Source organism: Ictalurus punctatus, chromosome 7 (genome assembly GCF_001660625.3).
Source record: "Ictalurus punctatus breed USDA103 chromosome 7, Coco_2.0, whole genome shotgun sequence".
Taxonomy (NCBI): domain Eukaryota; kingdom Metazoa; phylum Chordata; class Actinopteri; order Siluriformes; family Ictaluridae; genus Ictalurus; species Ictalurus punctatus.
Window position 1 is genome coordinate 22667600 of NC_030422.2, and position 15806 is coordinate 22683405.

At 39.0% G+C, this 15806-nt stretch overlaps 1 protein-coding gene across 1 annotated transcript in view; it reads right to left on the reverse strand.

The window, feature by feature from the left end:
* Window positions 1–15806, reverse strand: part of nlgn2a (neuroligin 2a) — a 113921-nt gene that overhangs the window by 75679 nt on the left and 22436 nt on the right. The window contains exon 2 of the mRNA XM_017472222.3: window positions 13976–14029. Coding sequence (XP_017327711.1) covers window positions 13976–14029 — 54 coding nt within the window. The remainder of the gene's footprint in view (window positions 1–13975; window positions 14030–15806) is intronic.

The following is a 15806-nucleotide window of genomic DNA, read 5'->3' on the forward strand; positions in this document are numbered from 1 at the left end:
TCCATGAAAGTCATAAACCACTGAAATTGGTTGAGAAATGTAAATGTTGTTTATCCAGAAAAACTGCAGCTCCCCCATTTACTTGTATTTGCTTGTAGGACAGTCTTGCCCGGATGGCTATGGCAGACGCGTTGATCTATCGCAGCAATAGGCCAAAGCGGCCAATGCGACATCTATTTATATGTCAATGTTGCACACTGCAAAATCTCGGCGCAAGCAGTATGTCATCCGGATATTTCTCACCTACTGGGAATTTGGACATACTACCCCTCTGGCGTACTGATTTTCACCTATTCTAGTAGGGTAGTATGTGATTTTGGATGCAGCCTATGTACGATTGCTTCCGGTTTTGTCTCAGCCAATTCAGTTACATCTGGTGCCGTGCCATTTTCGCTATTGGTGATAACTGTGTGAAGATGGCACAGGAGAGTATGACATATTACACACACTGTTTACAAGAGCTTCCGCAGATTACCGTGAATGATGTTAATCGTATTATGAGGCAGAGAAGGGCTTCGAATTATATATTTACTGTTACATCATCAACTTTGAGGGTGAGTATTCTCATGCTATATCCGACTAGAGAATCTAGCTACAGTAAGTCTCCGTTTCTGACAGTTCTACCTGTCTTTGCATTATTTGTATTTATTTATCTAATTAAAATTTACTTTATACAATAAATTATCTGCACTTGCATCCACCTCGTCCTCCAGTCCATGACAACTTGAGGACATGGTTCAATGTAATAGTACTTTTTTGAGTATAATTAAATCATTGTACTTTAACCTGAGTTAATTTTTTTCTCAAACTTGACAAAGGTGGACTTGGACCCAACACTATTAGTCTGCCTAAAGATTTTTAGAGAGTTTTAATTACTAGCTTTCTAGCTAAGTGCGTGTTCCTCATGCAGAGAATGGCATGCTTTGATTAAGTTTTTAGTTATGTGTGAAATAGGCATAAATAGTTTTAGTTTGTAACAAGGGCATCGGAAGAAGGGGTACAGAGGGTATGCAGCCCAACTTCTCTTAAGATTTTTTAAACTGTAGATGAAGCTACAACTGCTAACATCCATCCATCCATTTTCCATACCGCTTATCCTACACAGGGTCATGGGGAGCCTGAAGCATATCCCAGGGAATTCAGGGCACAGGGGATATATATATATATATATATATATATATATATATATATATATATATATATATATATATATATATATATATAGGTGTTCAACAATTCCTGGCACCCTTTTGGTCAATACTTTGTGCTACCTCCCTTTGCCAAGATAACAGCTCCGATTCTTCTCCTGTAATGCCTGATGAGGTTAGTGAATACACAACAAGGGATCTGAGCCCATTCCTCCATAGAGAATCTTTCCAGATCCTTCAAATTTCGAGGTCCACACTGGTGGAATCTCCTCTTCAGTTCACCCTACAGGTTTTCTATGGGTTTCCAGTCAGGGGTCTGGGATGGCCATGGTAGGACCTTGATTTTGTGATCAGTAAAAAATTTTTGAGTTGAAGTTGATGTATGTTTTGGATCATTGTCCTGCTGGAAGATCCAACCACAGCAGTTTTAAGCTTTCTGGCAGAGGTAGTCAGGTTTTCATTTAATATCTGTTGATATTAGCTAGAGTCCATGATGCCATGTATCCTAACAAAATGGCTAAATCTCTGTGTGTGCCAAAACCACCTCTGGTGTTTATTGTCAAAAAGCTTTATTTTGGTTTCATCTGACCACAGAACCCGGTCCCATTTGAAGTTCCAGTAGTGTCTGACAAACTGAAGAGGCTTGAGTGTGTTTTTAGATGAGAGTAGAGGCTTTATTCTTGAAACCCTTCCAAACTACTTGTGGTGATGTAGGTGACTTTGGTAGTTTTGGAGATTTTCTGACACCAAGATGCAACTAACTTCTGCAATTCTCCAGCTGTGATCCTTGGAGATTTTTTGGCCACTCAAACCTTCCTCTTCCCAGTGCAATGAGACAAAGTAGACACACATCCAATTCCAAGTTTATTCATTATATTTCCAGTTGACTGGAACTTCTTAATTATTGCCCTGATGGTGGAAATGCCTCATATTTATACCCCTGTGAAACAAGAAGTCATGGTTGACAATTTCCAGTTCCTAGTCACCCAGGTGTATTAAAATTGTTTTCAAATATCAATGGGAATATACTTCTCTCTCATATGAATTCATAGGGGTACCACTAATTGTTGCACAGCTATATTTAACAATTTTTTTTTGTCAAACCTGTGTTGAGTTTGTAATTGTTTGATATCCATTAGAACAGAGTATTTTTGTGAAAATTTTTAACAAAATTTCAAATAGTTCACAGCCTTAATCATAGCCTTCTTTGCTCATATTAACCAAGGGTGCTAATATTAGTGGCACCATATGAACACAAAGCTAAAGTGAAACATTTTTATCTTGCAATGTGAATCATTCTGTTTAAACTTCCAGAACTGGTAGTATTTGGTGACATAAAACATGAACACTAAAATTCATTGGCATGGGCACGTGTCTTATATCTGTGTCTGGCTTTAGCATCCAGTTAAAGAAATTCAAAACTGACTGTAGCTTTTTTCATTCTTCTTTCTGGATATGATTCAAATTCACAGAAGGAAATTAAGAGGCAGACAGTCTGACAGTATTTAAAACTTTCATTTGGCCCGAATGATTCTCCATCTCCAGTAGGAACTGGATTTGAGTTTATGTTTCACGTTTTCTTAACATCACATTTCTTATTCTTTTTGAAAAATCTCAACTATTTCAATTAATATTAGCAAGGAGAAGCAACGCTCTCAAATCAAATGTAGATGAAAACAGACCAATGGAAATGAAATGAATAAAGACTATCTAAGAAGTTTCTTAGAATTGATTAGACACACATTTTCATACATTCTATATCTATATGTTTGTGTGTACTGCTTTCAATTAACAATGTATACAATTTTAATATCATTTCAAGGTTCATTTTTAAACCCAAGCTCAGTTTCTGGTAAGATTAAAAAGTGCTCTAATGAATTTAATGCAGTCCATTAAATTCCAGACTCATTAAGGTTTGATTAATGCTTGCTCAGCAATTATCTCTCACTGTATATATCCATCTCCTCCCCCTATGTCTGATCCTCATATATTGCTCTTTCTCTCTCTCTCTCTCTCTCTCTCTCTCTCTCTCTCTCTCTCTCTCTCTCTCTCTCTCTCTCTCTCTCTCTCTCTTTCTCTCTCTCTCTCTCGATACTTTCTCTTTTGCTCTCTCTCTGATTCCTTGTTTTCTTCATTTGAGATAGGGTCTGTCAGCTTTTAACTGAGTGTGTGTGTGTGTGTGTGTGTGTGTGTGTGTGTGTGTGTGTGTGTGTGTGTGTGTGTGCTTGAGGACGATGTGGGCAGCAGAGAAGATGCTGACAGTCTTGTAGCTGGTGCAGATGCAGTCAGGAGGTGACAGGCCTGCTGATTACCCTGCACTCACACACAGACACAGACACATACACACACACCATAGACTACCTGATATTCTTTCAACAGCTTAACCCATTCTTTGCTCACATTATTCCTTTTCGATTCCTATTTCCCTCCCTAATGGTCCTGTCATCCAGTCCCAGGTTTCTTTAGTAGTATAGCTACTGAACCTCATGTTCTGTTTTCACTGACCCATGAGTGATGTCAAAAGTAACAAAAGTACTGTGAGTTATTGCTGTTATTTTTTATAATGATGCCAATTTTATATATGTATATACACACTGGGGGAAATAAGTATTGAACACGTCAACAGTTTATTAAATTTTTTAAATATATTTCCATTGAGGTTATTCACATGACATTTTCACCAGACATCAGTATTAACACAAGAAATCCAGAAATATAAAGAATTCACAACACTAAAGCCCATAAATAAAGTTATGTGTAATAAAGTGGAATGACACAGGAAAAAGTATTGAACAAACTAACAAAAAGCAGTTCTCCAAGGCAAGGTAAGGCAAGGAACCAGCTGAAATCCATAAGTAATTATACCCCCTATCAGTGCAAATTAATATCAGCTGGGTTAGTAAATTAATGGTCTATAAAAAGGCTTTTCGTTAGCAAGGTGTCACACAAGAAACATCTCATGATGGGTAAAAACAAAGCACTCTCCCAAGACCTTCGCAAAAAGTATTTACTAATCTAGAAGACCTGGAATGCTGGTTTGCAAAACAGACTCTTCAATAGGTTTGAAGGTTACATGAGTATTTTTTAAAATTCCAATACAACCCACAACAGGAAAACCAGTTAATGGTAATGGCCCATTATCCGCAAGTGGAAGCAATATCACATCACAAGATTTCTGACCAGGGAGTCAGAAGAATAGTCAGAAGTGTAGCCCAAGAGCCAAGGACCACTCAGAAAGGGCTCCAGAAACACTTGGAGGCAGCAGGTACCATCGACACAAAGAAAACAATAGGCAGTACATTCAACTGCTCACGCTCACCCCGCAAGACTCCATCACTAAAGAAAAGACATATCGAAGCTCGTTTAAAGTTTGCTACAACTCATTTGGACAAGCCTATGAAATACTGGGAGAGTGCAGTCTGGTCAGACGACAGCAAAATTGAACTTTTGGGCTGTCATATTACACACCATGTTTGGAGAAGAAATAGCACTGCACATCACCCTTAAAATACTACACCAACTGTTTTTCATCCCATGGTACTGGCAGACTTCATATAATTGAAGGAACGATGAATGGAGCCCTTTAACGGGAGATTCCTGAGAAGAATCTGCTGCCATCCACCAGGATGATGAAGATGAGACGTGGATGGACTTCCAGCAGGACAACGATCCAAAGCATACAGCAAAGGAAACTCTCAATTGGTTTCAGGGGAAAAAAAATCAAGGACTTAGAATGGCCCAGTCAATCACCTGACTTGAATCCAACTGAACAAGATTTAAAGACAATATGTTTAGAAGAATGGACCAAAATCACACCTGAATACTGCGGCCGATTAATTTCTTCATACAGGAAGCGTTTTGAAACTGTCATTACAAACAAAGGCTTCTCCACTTCTCCAAGTATTAAATACATGTCAGTTACCGTGTTCAATACTTTTTCCCGTGTCATTCCTCTTTATTACACATAACTTAATTTATGGACTTTAATGTTTGGGTTTCTTTATATGTGTGGATTTCTTGAGTTAATACCAAAGTCTGGTAAAAATGTCATGTGAATAACCTCATTGGAAATATATTTACTGAAAAAAAAATTCTGATGCGTTCAATACTTCTTTTCCCTACTGTATGTGTGTATCAATTTTTGTGTTGGAAGACATGAGCAGTTATCTCCTGTAGTCACTCAGGTATCTCCTACAGTCACTCAGGTTTCTGTAAGAAAAATTGTTCATTAAATGGAATAACTCACAGTACAATAATTTTATAGATGCAACAGATAATATCATTTAGGTTTTCCTGGTAATTAACAGTATAACTTTCAAACACATACAAACAACATAGACCAGTGTCTTAAGGTTTCTTTAGTGCATCCACATAAGTGCTACGTACCTCGCTCCACATACCAAGAGTTCAGTATTAAACTGGTTGCTTTAAGGTTAACTTGCTAGAATTGTCGTCATGAGCCAAACGGCTACAGGCTGTTTAAGTATGCACAATATAAACCTAGTAAGACCTGCTAGCTTGCTCGTTTCCGTTAAACATAAAGTATCACTAAATATGTATCGTCGACAGGAAGTGCCAGTAAATTTGAGGTACATTTAAAATATACATGCCGAACCAGGAGAGTAATATGTGAAGCTGAAAAAAGAGGGCAAATTGAGAGGCAACCTGAACTTGCCGGGAATATGCCATTATTTCATATGCTCTCTCACTAACACAACCAATAGATATCCTCCTTGCCAAACAGGTAAGGAAGATATCTGTACTTTACAGTCATGTTTATACTGTAACTTTAATATTACACTTATAGGAACAGAAACGCAGATGGATTACCATTACAAATTGTATTTATGTATCCTTTCTCTGTATTGTTATTTGTGGTTATTTGTAGTTATTTACAGTCAGCACACCTCAGCCCTCACATTGGGTCAAGGTAGGAGAAGGAAATGGGACATGACTGAACTCTCTATAATGGTAGAGCATCCTCATTAAATACAACATGCACGTGAGACACATATCCTGACACACACTTCTTAATGGGAGTAGTGCAAGTGCTTGAGCAAAAGACCGTTGTTCATGGGATTGCCATTAGTAGAATTATATTACATAAAATAATATATTACATATCATACTACATTAATAACATGGACTATTCTATAGTTTAAAAACAAACGAATGTCTTAGTCGATCTTGGTGCATATAGTACATATGGTGGATATTGCTGCATATTGGTGATATTGGTCCATAATCATATTTAAGTGCATGTAGTGTGAGTTAATCCAGAAATTGCACATATAACTGAGGCCGCTGTCTGTTTTTGCCTTGCTCAGGCAGTTGTGCTGGGTTGGGTTTTCCAAAAGCAGATATGTGCATCAGTTGCTTGGATGTAAGTTACATTTCCTAGCAGATATCGGCTCGCTCAATGAGCAGTCCAGAACCAATGTAATCACAGTTTTCTTTAAAACTGTAAACCAAGGGTTCCCAAAATGAGAAACTGATTTACAAATGGGGTCGCAAGAGAAACTGATTTACAAATGGGGTCGCAAGAGAAACTCGCAAACTCCACTTGTGTTTTATTCATTTATTTTACAGATTATTATTAGAAATATTGCTCTAACTATGAAGATGGATTTTGTTTTCTACTGTTTTGAAATATTACAGGGAGACACAGTCAAACATGGTACTTGTAAATAAAGAGTGCACTTGCTATCCTGACACCCTGCACTTGTGTAGAAATTCAGCAATTAATCAGAAACATTTTATGGAAAAATAGAAAAAGATGAATGTTACAGTAACCTGGTTACATAAGTGTTCACACTCTTTCATAATTGGGGATGTGTCTGTGTTCAGAATGAACCAATCATATTAAATCTCATGTTCAAAAGTAATTATCATACAGCTATCATCAATGGGATTATTCTGATTAACCACAAATAAAGGTCAGCTGATTCTTAGTGTTTTCTGCATAGGAGATGCCCTTACAATTTGATGGATCTAGAAAGTTTTTTTTGCAAGAAAGAGTGGGAAAACAGTGCCAAGTCAAGATGTGCCATGCTGATAGACTCAGAAAAAGACTGAGTGGTGTAATAAAAGCAAAAGGTGCTTCAACAGAAATTAGTTTAAGGGTGTGCATGCTTATGCAACTAGGTTATTGTAAGTTTTTTATTTTTCCTATTTCCCCCTAAAATGCTTCTGATTGTTTTTCATTTTTTTTATATGCTGTAATTTTACATTGATGGTAGAATAAAGTCCTGACATGATTTACTGTATCTTGGTTTATTTTTTTAAATAACAAAAAGCTGCCATTACAACAGTGGTGTGTAGACTTTTTATATTCATTGTACACTGATCAGCCATAAGTTTAAAACTACCTGCCTAATATTGTGTAGGTCCCCCTTGTGCTGCCAAAACAGCTCTGACCCGTCAAACCATAGACTCCACAAGACCTCTGAAGGTGTGCTGTGGTATCTGGGCACTGTGCTACCTGGTGAGGTGGGGCCTCCATTAATTGGACTTGTTTGTCCAGCACATCTTACATGCTCAATTTGCAGGAATTTGCAGGCTAAATCAAAACCTTGTATTCTTTATGTTCCTCAAAGCATTCCTTATAAATTATCCAGGCACGTCATCCTGTTGGAAGTGGCTACAGCCATTAGGGAATACTGTTACCATGAAGGGGTGTACTTTGTCTACAGCAATGTTTAGGTAGGTGGTATGTGTGGAAGTAACATCCACATGAATACCAGGACCCAAAGTTTCCCGGCAGAACATTGTCCAGAGTATCACACTGCCTCCACCGGCTTGCCTTCTTCCCATAGTGCATCCAGGTGCCATCTCTTCCCCATGTAAGTGACACACATACACCCGGCCGTCCACATAATGTAAAAGAAAACATGATTCATCAGACCAGGCTGCCATCTTCCATTACTTCCACCACAATTTGGCCCTTGTCAAAGTTGGCCAGATCCTTAAGCTTGGCCATTATTATTTTTTGCCATTTTTTGCACATCAACTTCAAGAACTGATTGTTCTCTTAGTGCCTAATATATCCCATCCCTTGACAGGTGCAATTGTAATGAGATAATCAATGTTATTCACGTCACCTGTCAGGGGTTTTAATGTTATGGCTGATCGGTGTATGTACAGTTTTATATCATTATTGAGTTAACCATTAAAACCATTAACTGGTTTTCCTATTGTGGTTAGTATTTGAATTACAAAAAAAAAAATACTCATGTAACCTTCCAACCTATTGAAGAGTCTGTTTTGCAAACCAGCATTCAGGGTCTTCTAGATTAGTAAATACTTTTGAATGTAAGGTCAGAGTTCTATTTATTTATTTATTTATTTATTTATTTATTTTTACTTTCTTTTATTTCAATGATGATTGAAAGTTTTAAAGGGATACAGAGCTTGCCAGTCTGTGTTTAACGATGACGTGCATGAATAACTAAACATTTTATAGTCTGACTTGTATTTTTCTGAGGGACAGGGATTTTTTGGCTCTGACGTGCCATCTAGGGAATGTCGCTTTTAGTCCTCCAGATGTACTTAAAGTGTGCAGATATGTATGTGATTATACATATTCATACATGTTCCTCACGTGCACGCCAAGTCATGCATCAAATATTGAACAGACACCACTGCTTTGGATTGGGCCATAGTGACAAGTGTTTGTGTTTAAACTATATGTATTTAATGTAATAATTTTTACAGGCTGCCGGGAAAATCAACTTAAGTACCGGCATAACACAACTTTCGCCATAAATATTGCTGTATCTTTTGAACTTATCTTTGAATCCAGCCCTTTGATACCACAGATGACAATATAATGCTGTGTGTGTGTTTTTCTTTTGTACTGCATATGCCATTAAATTGAAAAGAAGTAGTGATGAAAAGCATTGTGAAACATGCAATAAAAAGCTCCACTCTCTAAACCCCTGCTTCTTGCATCCTCATTCCGCACCCCACTTACCAGGGTTGTCACACTGATGGCAAAACCCGGGACTGAAGATTGCTGCCATAGAGACCTTGCCCTTCACTGAGGTGATGCTCCTTCCACCAAGCCCATAATCAAGCTTTAAAATATCGGGGAAATGGCAGGTTAATGACTGATAGGTGCACCAGAGCTTGCTGCAACCCTCTGGCACTCCAGCTGCAGGCACTATACCTGTGCTCCACTTCATTCTCACAAAGATGTCTCCACAGGATGAATCAGAAGCCTAAGCTCTTCAAGCAAATGGTTGCTGCTTGGAGATGGCCAATAAACAGTCTGGCTGCTGCTTCTGCAGTCAGGGGTTCCCAACTTGTGTCACAGCCGCTGATGGAGCAGACTCAGCTTAAGTATGAAAGCTTCTAAAAATCCATCTTACACACCATCAACCGGACCTCTGTGTAGTATCATCAGTGGTTCCTGGTCTCGGACTCGCAGTGCAATCTGTCTACACACATTAACTCTGCGACCCATGTTGAAGTTGGTTACTGGCAGAGGAGCATGATGCTGGAGAAGACATCACCCTGATGGTGCTGGAGCCAGAACCAGTGTGCAATCACTCTATGTATCACTCTGAAATGTGATACCAGGAAGCAGTGCCATTCCCAACACCTCAGCATGCTGTATGTAGTGGCACTCCTCTGAGTAATCTCCTGAGTCGGAATCCTGAAAAAGATTTTGACTGACCAAGGTACCACATTCATGTTAAGAAACTATGGAATCTATATGAATAATCAGGGATTTAAATGTTTAGGACTACATTCAGTACATTCAATCAATTCTGTCTGTCAATTCCAGTAGTATAAAGGGACCAATCACCTCCCAGAACACTGGGAGATCAGGTTCCCTATTTACTGCTTGTGTCAAGCTTTAAATTATTCACCAAATGGCATGGGCCTTTTGTGCTCACATATTGAATTAGGAATGTTGACTATGAAGTACAAGGTAAGGCAAACAGATAGAGGTGATGCACTGTAAATGTACCACCTCAACATCCTTAAACCCTGGAGGGAGGTGTTTCCTGTTGTTCTGGTTATGGTGGTTCCTCAGAGAGATAACTTGGGACTGGAGGTGTGTCTAAAAATTCAGCTCAATCCACCTGGTACCCTGTGAAGACCAAGTCTTGCTATCCCAATGAGAGACTGCCCAGTTGGAAATGGAATTTTCAAATGTGTTTTCACCTGATCACAGCATCCTCATATAACACCATACCGAGTCTCCCCCAGATATGGTTTTGTGCAGCCATCCCTATCAATTACCCAAAAGAATAAACAGGTGGTTTGGCAAGAACACAGAGACATGCTTGACATGGGGGTAATCGATGTGTCCCACAGAAACAGGTGCATCACAGTGGTACTTCACAGCAAACAAGGTACAGTGGGACTCACAGGAAACATGAAGAATGGTGTGGTTGGACAGGATGTATGGTATCTTTGCTTCCACTTGGCTACCACTTCCACTTTGCTTCCACGTGATATGATGGCAACAATTGCAAAGGTCTGAGACCCAAGAACCAAAAAATAAGGGGAGGCACTTTTTGGCTATTATCATAGGGCTGATCTCACTAAAATTGCACCTGAGGCCATTCTTTGGATCGAACCATGTCAACAGGCATATTACCAGCTCAAGATTGTTATTTGTGGGAACCTGCTATTGCATTCTCCTGACTTTCCCTTTCCCTTTATTTTGCAGACTGGTGCAGGGGAGGTTGGGGGCCATGTTGTCCCAGCTGGTGGAAGGGGCAGAGCACACTGTCCTATACATGAGCAGAAAGGAAGGAGGGGTCTCAGAGAAAAAAAACAGGTAATGAGTGATGGTGTACACCTGTATGTGATTAATGACAGTCGATTTATGTGTCTTTCTTTTGTCAGTAGGCTGCCAAATGCCAAAGAGTTGCCCCTCTCTGTGGCCTGTGGAGCTAAGCAAGACTTTGAACTTGTACTTGAACTTGAATTTGGAATGAGTCATGCAGTAGGAATCTGCATAGGCTTTTCTTGTGTTTTGAGTGTGCCATCAAATTGAATCGAGAGTAGTGCTGAAAAGTGCCATTAAAAATAATAAACCAAGCAGCTCTACTCTACTCTAAACCCCTCCCTAGTATATCTTCATTCCTGACCCCACCTATCAGGGTAGTCACAATGGCCTATTCTACAACAGAACAACATGTACTATACTACAGTAAATTGTAGATTATACTACAGTAAATAGTATAATAGTGGACTACATACACGCGTACCTGCTGTATCCTGTGGGGATGGATGAGAGAATGTGTACAGTAGGCTTACTGTATGTGAATCTGATGGGTACATCTAAAAATCATTTTAATTATTAAGTGAATCATTTTCTCTACAATATTGCTCATTAGTGAATGAAACTGTGTGTATTCAAGTTTGTTTATATCGCAGAATCAACATTCATTACCAGTATATGTATGTTGCTTTTGCTAAAAACTATACAAGGACACTTCTGAATGAGTGATCACGCTGGATATTCAGGCTATGATCTAGATAGGCTTGAATGGGTGAAAGCAATATTGCAAATTAGATCAACACTTTCATTTAGCAGCAATTACTGCAAACAGCCAAAGCGATAGTTAAAGAAACATTTTGTTATTTTGGAGCCTCCTGTTGGCTGAAAGGCAAACTGCATTTGTAATTAAAACATTGATGAGCTTTCCACTTCCTTCCAAACAACCACATTCCCTCTGTTTAACTAGGGGCAGGGCTAATTAAAGGGTTGGAAAAATGTAAACAAAATAGTTTTTTTTTCAGCTGGATTTATGCTGTATATTTCGCATTACTTCTGGTAACAGTTCAATTATAACCACTGGTGATCTCGTATATTACACATGGCTGCCATCTCTTTATGTCTTGCAAAATATTTAGCTGATTTGATATTTCCATGAAGAACAGTAAATGTTTTAGGTATTGTCATTTAGTATATCCACCCATTCTGTTCTACATACTGAATAGAATGTAATTACCCCTCCAAACTACATACTAAATGGTGTGCTGTTTCATCTACCAACTGACAGTCCTAATCACACATTTCTATTTTTCTTCTGCTGTGTTGAGATAAGATTACTAATAGAATATTCTTAGCTAAAATGAAAACAGAAGAGGGGACATAGCCAATATCTTCTACCCAGTCCTACTGTTTGAGCTGTGCTTAGAAATCCCTCAGCCACCCTGGGAGAAAAGAAAATGGCAGTGAGATGAGCTGACACTGCTGTAGCATCTGTGTGGTGGGTGAAATATAGATGTGCAAGATGGAGTGATGATGTGCAAGACAGGGTGACAGGTTTAACACCGACAGCCCCATAAGCCAGCACACACCCCATAATACGAGACCAAATGAGAGAAAGAGAGGAGGCGGTAGAGAAAGAAAAAGTCTATGAGTGAACGAGAGAGAGGGGGGTGAGGGTATTTGTGGGACTGACATTGGCTTGTACAAACAGTTAGTTTTTCTCTGGATAAATAGCTGGGCTCAGATGGACAGACTATCTCTGTGGTTCATTCTCCCACAGACTGATGCAAACATGCACACATCTCAGTGTACTGGCTTACCAATGTCACTCAAATTGAATGCTTTTCAGTACCAGATCTTGACAGACAGACCTATCATCTTTTAATTCCAGAAATTTCTTCCTCTCTTCATACAGATTTGGCATGAAGGGTATGTGAGGCTGCTATTAATTTGGGGATTTCTTTTAAAAATGTGTCATTTTAATATCCACTGACCTGTCTTCCCAAAGACTAGCTATTCACATATTTAAAGAAAAAAAAAAAAAACATTAGCCACAAACAGTGTTGATGTCTTGAGGTAAGAAGAAGACAAATTGTTCCAAAAAGAAAAAAAAAGCAAGATGGAAAAGGGCAAAGAGAGAAAAAGAGTCTCTTTGTAAACACAAGAACAGGGCGAGGAATTTCAACAGCAATGCCTTCTCAGCAACAGTATTACAATTCATCATAATCCTTATCAACGACAGAGGGCAAAAAGAATAAAAAGATTTGCAAGACAATAAGCAGGTGCTAAAGGCTGGGCATGAGTGTGTGTGTGTGTGTGTGTGTGTGTGTGTGTGTGTGTGTGTGTGTATGTGCGTTTATATGGGTGTGTCTGAGTGCACATTTGGAGGCTGATACACTATTGATGTTTTTCATCTAGCCACTCTATGAGTGATTTTCTGATACTTGCAGAGTGGTATTTACTGTGAGCACAGCTAAACCCACTCCAGAGGCTCCTCCACTGACACTGTGAGTGCAGAACAGAGGCCGGCTGATTTGTCCTCATTAGAGTCGGCCTGATATTTCAGCCATTATAATCTCTCTGAGCTGTATCCAACGCTTCTATACACCAGAAACAGTTGCTTAGCTGTAAAATCATGGCTTTAACAACTCTGTTCGAGTATTATGCTTCAAAGCCTTTCTCTCCTATTCTGTTAATAGTGATACAGGCGGATTTTCTCACCAGCTCAGACTCATTTTGTAATCTTAGAAAACTACACGTTCGCAACACCAGGACTAGCGGTGTGGACCACTGACTACTCAACAAAGTCATCTAGAGTGCTTTCAGGTTTCACACAGACACACATATATATTATATTATATTTTACACACACACACGCACACACACACACACACATATATATATATATATATATATATGTGTGTGTGTGGGTGTGTGTGGGTGTGTGTGTGTGTGTCTGTGTATAACATGTGCTTAGCAAACACCTACACATGACGAATAAGGAAGGCTGTCTTGTATTCACCTGACCCCCCCACCCCCAAAAAAGACTTAAAAAATACAAGAAAAAAGGAAAAACATGCAACAAAAATACCTTCGTCTCGTGGCCGGTTCATTGTAGATTCATCGTGTTTTTTTGTGAGTGGACCTAGGGTTAAGACAAAAAGGAGGGGGGGAAAAGAGAAAAGAGAAAATTCAAAAAATATTACTGTGGTAAGAAAAAAACTAAGAGAAAAACATCAAAAAAAGAAAAGAAGCAAGAGCAAAAAAGACAATTCATCAAGAGGTCATTGATTTTGATCTTTTTGCAAAAGATGGAAAAAACAAAAGAAAACAAAAAAGGCATCATAAATACAATAAGTGCAAGAAAGACACAAATTGTTGGGAAGATCAAAGAGTGCTATTAGATCTGTGAATATTCTCTCTGGCTTGTGGGAAGTGGGTTTGTCATTGTTGTGCACTGTTTGTTATTGCCCTCTTTACACTATCTTTAGTGTCTGTGTTTCCAACAGCTTGTTTGGTTTCCGGGGATGAAGAAAAATCGATAAGGAAGAATAAGGAATTAACCTCAGTGGCTTGAAAAACAAGAACCCCCCCCCGATCCCCCTGCTACCTCCTCCTCCTTTTTTTCACAGGTCCGTCCAGCCCCCGTCCCACACAGGCTCCCACCCACTTGGGGAAAAAAACCCCAAAACACCACATGTTGAGTGGGGAGCCTATGCATGGCAGGGGCCATCATCAAGAAATTCCCACAACACACACACACACACACACACACACACACACACACACACACATACACCCCCCACCCTTAAGCACAAGCAGATGTTTGCTGTAAACTCTGTTTAATGGACAAAAATAAAAAAAAATTATGGTTGTGTAATGCTTTTATTAAGCATTAGGCAAAACAAACAAGATGTGAAGAAGACAAAGCAAACCCTGCAGGAATAAGCATCAAGTTAATTGATGAACATTAATCAAAATATTAATAAACATGCAGCCCAAGACAAAATTCAACACTTATTTTACGGCACAGTAAAATTTAGCTGCACCCTGCAGGAAAAAATAGCTCTAGTGTATTTAAACGCACCTTTTTTCAGATACATCCTGAAAATACAATTTTTTTTCAAATAACATCTGTTGTAAAGAATGTTTGCTCAAAACTATAGTATATATCTGTTCTATACTTGTCATGTTCTGTGAGTATTGAGTGTGCCTGTATGGGTAAAGCACTTTTATTTTATTACTTGGCAATTTCAGGTATCGCACATAAAAATGTATATCTTCTGTGATCAGTGTCACCTGATGAGAGAGAGAGAACTCAAATCCCTTTATTTCCTTAAAATCTGTGTGAGAGATTGAAATCTGTTTGAACTCTGAATGGTGAGTGAGACCACTCATTGTAAGAAATGAAAAATGGTGATGGATATAAGAACCCACCAAATGACCCCCCAAAAAATGAAACTTTCAGGCAATAACAATTTATTTAGTATTTGGAGGTCCTACCAACCCCCCCCCCCCCCCCCCCCCCCTGCCCCCCTTCTTTATTTCTCTCAATTTCTCTCTGTTCTCTAAATGGACTGCATGCCTCAGGCAAGTCCAGTTACCTTAAAAAATCAATTCAAAGCCAAAGTTGGGTGCATAGTTATGCATGATTTGGCCCGTTTAATGAATAGTGCACCAATGCTGAAACTCCTCAGCCAAATCGCCCTCCTCCCCCTGGACCTGCTTCCTCTACTCTTTTTTTTTTTTTTGCCTTGCCTATCTCCTCTTCTCCTCTCACTTCCTGACTGGTCTGTCATTTGCTATTCCGTTCTCCCTTTAACTCTTGAGTCAGTCTTCCTCAGCTGCTCTCTCTATTATTTCTCTTTACTGCTAGACTGAGACTTGGATTTTTCCCAAGAACTTCAAGGATGCAGTTAATA